This window comes from Myotis davidii, unplaced genomic scaffold, assembly GCF_000327345.1.
Source record: "Myotis davidii unplaced genomic scaffold, ASM32734v1 scaffold244, whole genome shotgun sequence".
Taxonomy (NCBI): Eukaryota; Metazoa; Chordata; class Mammalia; order Chiroptera; family Vespertilionidae; genus Myotis; species Myotis davidii.
The window spans coordinates 1664324-1668468 of record NW_006294993.1 but is presented as its reverse complement, the minus strand read 5'-3'; the positions used below and the strand labels follow the sequence as shown (position 1 = coordinate 1668468).

The following is a 4145-nucleotide window of genomic DNA, read 5'->3' as shown; positions in this document are numbered from 1 at the left end:
CTGGGCAGAGGGGAACTGCTGGAGCTGGTGGGCAGAGGGGGACTGCTGGGCAGAGGGGCGCCTGCTGGGCAGAGGGGAACCTGCTTAGCAGAGGGGCGCCTGCTGGGCAGAGGGGAACCTGCTTAGCAGAGGGGCACCTGCTGGGCAGAGGGGAACCTGCTTAGCAGAGGGGCGCCTGCTGGGCAGAGGGGAACCTGCTGGGCAGAGGGGAACCTGCTGGGCAGAGGCCCTCAATCCCAAATTCGTCTTGCCAGTTCCCTTCCCCAGGGACACAGTTCCTAAGACTTTGTTTGGTTATGAGAGTCAGAGCACAGGGTGCCTGACCACAGGGAGCCCCGCTGGGGGGAGGGGCAGTCAACCTGGAGGACTGGGGAAGGGTCCTGAGTGTGGTTGTGAGCTCTGTGGGTGCCATCTCCTGCAGCTGTGCTCTGCGTGGTGTGTGCGCATGTGTGCGTGTGTGTGTGCATGTATGTGCGCGGGCATGTGCTCCCATGGCTCTACTTCTGTCTGTGCATATGTTGTATGCAGTTAGGCGGGTGCTGGTGCAGCTTTGGGATGTTCTGGGTGGGGCTGTGGTATGTCCTGTGGCCCTAGAGGATCAGCAGTGACCCCGCCTGGTCACCCGTGTCTGTCCCACAGGGATCCCCCCAGCCAGTGGCACCGGGACCCTCCAGCTCTACCTCATCGATATCAATGATAACGCCCCCGAGCTGCTCCCCAAGGAGGCGCAGATCTGCGAGAAGCCCGGCCTGGACACCATCAACATCACAGCAGCCGACGCCGACATCGACCCCAACGTTGGCCCCTATGTCTTTGAGCTGCCCTTCGTCCCCGCCGCTGTGCGGAAGAACTGGACCATCACCCGCTTAAATGGTGAGCCTCACCCAGGCACCTGGAGAACCAGACTGAGTCTGCGGTGCAGCCCCCAGGGGCCCGTCACCCGGGAAGGCGGACAGCAGGGAGGGGAGCTGGCCCCACAAGAGGGGTACCTAGCCTGTCGCCTGTAGGAGTTCCTATGAGGCTGGGGCCCCGCTGTGCTCCAGTGCTCAGCCACGCCCAGTCCTAGGCTCTCTGTGTCAACGATCCCAGCATGAACATCCTTGCAGCTGACCCCCGATCAATATATTTCCTGGGAGTGGGCTCATAGAGAAGGTACCAGAATTCTGAGTTCTGCTAGCGTTGTGCAGTATGTCTAGAAAGGTGACACAATTTACAGTTTCACCAGACGTGCAGGAGTGGGCTGGTCCCCAAGCCTCAGCAACATGGAGTGTTACTGTTTGAAAACCACTTTCTGATTTCTCAACCCAAATCATTGTTTCCATTTGTATTTCTTTTTTTTTTCCAATATGTTTTATTTTAAAGAGCCCTTATCTTCCAGAAACCTCCATTTGTATTTCTTAACTAGTGATGGACATTCTTTCATACTAAAGGCCCGGTGCACAAAATTCATGCACGGGGGTAGGGGGTGTCCCTCGGCCCAGCCTGCACCCTCTCCAATCTGGGACCCCTCAGGGGATGTCCGACTGCCAGTTTAGGCCCGATCCCTGTGAAGACATTCCTCTCGCAATCCAGGACCACTGGCTCCTAACCACTCACCTGCCTCGCCCCCAACTGCCCTCCCCTGCCAGCCTGATCGCCCCTAACCCCCTGCCAGCCTGATCTTGCCCCTAACTGCCTCTGCCTTGGCCCCCACAACCATGGCTTTGTCCGGAAGGAAGTCAGACATCCAAAGATGGCCGGTTGACACAGTCTAATTAGCATATTGCCCTTTTACTAGTATAGATATTTATTGGCACTTTTTGTTTCTTCTGTTAACTGTCTGCTCAGTGCCCCACCTATTTTTCTCTGAGGTTTTTGCTTTATAGTTGATTTGGTCAAACTCTTCATACAGTAAGGAGATAGTTCTTCATCCCACATGTTCAGTGTCTTTTCTTGAATTGCCAGTGTCTTTTGCCTTCGTGGTAAGATGTAGTGTGTGTATGCGCATGCATGGGGGTACATGATTACACCTGTGTATGTGTGTGTGCTCATACATGAGTATACTTGTGTGTGTGCATTATATGCTTGTGTGTGAGTCTACATGTGTGTGCATGTGTGTGCTTATACATGTGTGTACGTGTATATGTATTGTGTGCTTGTACATGAGTATATCTGTGTGTGTGGTTATACCTGTGTATACCTGTATGTGTATGCAAGTGCTTGTACATGATTATACCTGTGTGTGTGCGCTCATGCATGAGTATACGTGTGTGTGCATTATATGCTTGTATGTGAGTATACCTGTGTATGTATGTGCATGTTTGTGGTTATACATGAGTATACCTGTGTGTGCATTGTGTGCTTGTACATGAGTACACATATGTGCGCATGAGTGTGCTTGTACACATTTATACCTGTATATGTATGCATGTGCTTGTACATGAGTATACCTGTGTATGTGTGTGCTTGTACATGAGTATACCTGTGTATGTGTGTGCTTGTACATGAGTATACTTGAGTATACCTGTGTATGTGTGTGCTTTGTACATGAGTATACCTGTGTATGTGTGTGCTTGTACATGAGTATACCTGTGTTATGTGCTTGTACATGAGTACACCTGCGTATGTATATGCGTGTGTGTGCCGGTACATGAGTATACGTGTGTGTGTGTGTGTGTGTGTGTGTGTGTGTGAGCCACACAGACTGAGAGTTTCATGCTGTCAGATTCAGTCTTTCCTTCAGAAGTTGTGCTCAGGAAGGAGGGCCGGGTGTTCACTAACAAAGCGCATGCTGTTGCTTTGTGCCAGGCGACTACGCCCAGCTCAGCTTGCGCATCCTGTACCTGGAGGCGGGAGTGTACGATGTTCCCATCATGGTCACAGACTCTGGGAACCCCCCCCTGTCCAACACGTCCATCATCAAAGTCAAGGTGTGCCCATGCGACGAGAACGGCGACTGCACCACCATTGGCGCGGTGGTGGCCGCTGGCCTGGGCACAGGTGCCATCGTGGCCATCCTCGTCTGCATCGTCATCCTGCTGAGTGAGTACGGCTGAGCACTGCAGGCGCACACCACCCAGGGTTGTCCAGGTGCAGGCGAAGCCTGGGTTGGCCCTGCAGCCCATATCGCCCCATCTCTCCCAACCTCCGGGACCTTTCAGAAAGCCCGTTGAACTGGTCTGTGTGATCGCAGACACACTCATGAGCATGCATGCATCCCAGCACATTTACATGGGCTGTCCATGCGCATACGTGTGTACGTGGCTGTGCATGCACGCACATGCATGTCCACATGTGGACTGCACAGCGTGTACACAACAGGCAGCAATATGCACACTCTCACAGGTGCACAGCCCACCCATATTCGTCCCAGTGCACACACGTGCATAACATGCTCACACAGGTACACATAACACATGGTGCTTGCCTGCACACATGCACACACACCCCTGCTCATGGCGCCCCCAAACCCCACAGCCATGGTCCTACTGTTCGTCGGGTGGATGAAGCGGCGGGAGAAGGAGCGGCACACAAAGCAGCTTCTCATCGACCCGGAGGACGATGTGCGTGACAACATCCTCAAGTACGATGAGGAAGGCGGCGGCGAGGAAGACCAGGTGAGGCGGCCGTGCGTCCTCGGTCACAGCGGGAGGGGGGCCATGTCTAGTGAGGACAGCAGAACCCTCTTCGCCAGCTGAGCCTCTCTGCCCGCATTTCCATGCACTTGCACCGCTGCCTCCCCGAGGGGATCCCGCCTCAGCTCTGGGTCCCCTCACCCTGCTCCCTGTGCCCCAGGGGCTGGGAAGGACAGACCTGTGTGCCAGGGCTGTGGGGTGACCAGGAGCTGCCTGGTTGGACCCTGCGCTCACCACAGCCATTGTGGGAGTCGGGGCAAGTCCTTACCCCGCTAAAGCTTCCTGTCCCCGCTCGGGGGTTCTGAGGGACAAAGGGGCATGTAAGGGAGGTGGAGCAGCCTGGGCAGCGGGGTCCCCTGGGGGCCCATTAGGCCAGTGAAGGCAGCAGGGGCACAGGCCCCCCACGTGCCTTCAGGACAATCAGGGTCTGGACCGAGAGGAGGTGGGTGTTATGGGAAGGCGACCAGGGGAGGGAATAGGACAGTGGATTTCACTGGCACCCTGCCTGCCGCCCGCCCGAGCCTCCCCCTG

At 55.4% G+C, this 4145-nt stretch overlaps 1 protein-coding gene across 1 annotated transcript in view; it reads left to right on the top strand.

Moving 5' to 3' along the window:
- Positions 1-4145, top strand: part of CDH4 (cadherin 4) — a 119693-nt gene that overhangs the window by 111830 nt on the left and 3718 nt on the right. Inside the window, exons 10-13 of the mRNA XM_015567722.1 lie at positions 640-873; positions 2788-3021; positions 3457-3645; positions 3921-3982. Of these exons, the coding sequence (XP_015423208.1) occupies positions 640-873; positions 2788-3021; positions 3457-3645; positions 3921-3982 (719 nt within the window). The remainder of the gene's footprint in view (positions 1-639; positions 874-2787; positions 3022-3456; positions 3646-3920; positions 3983-4145) is intronic.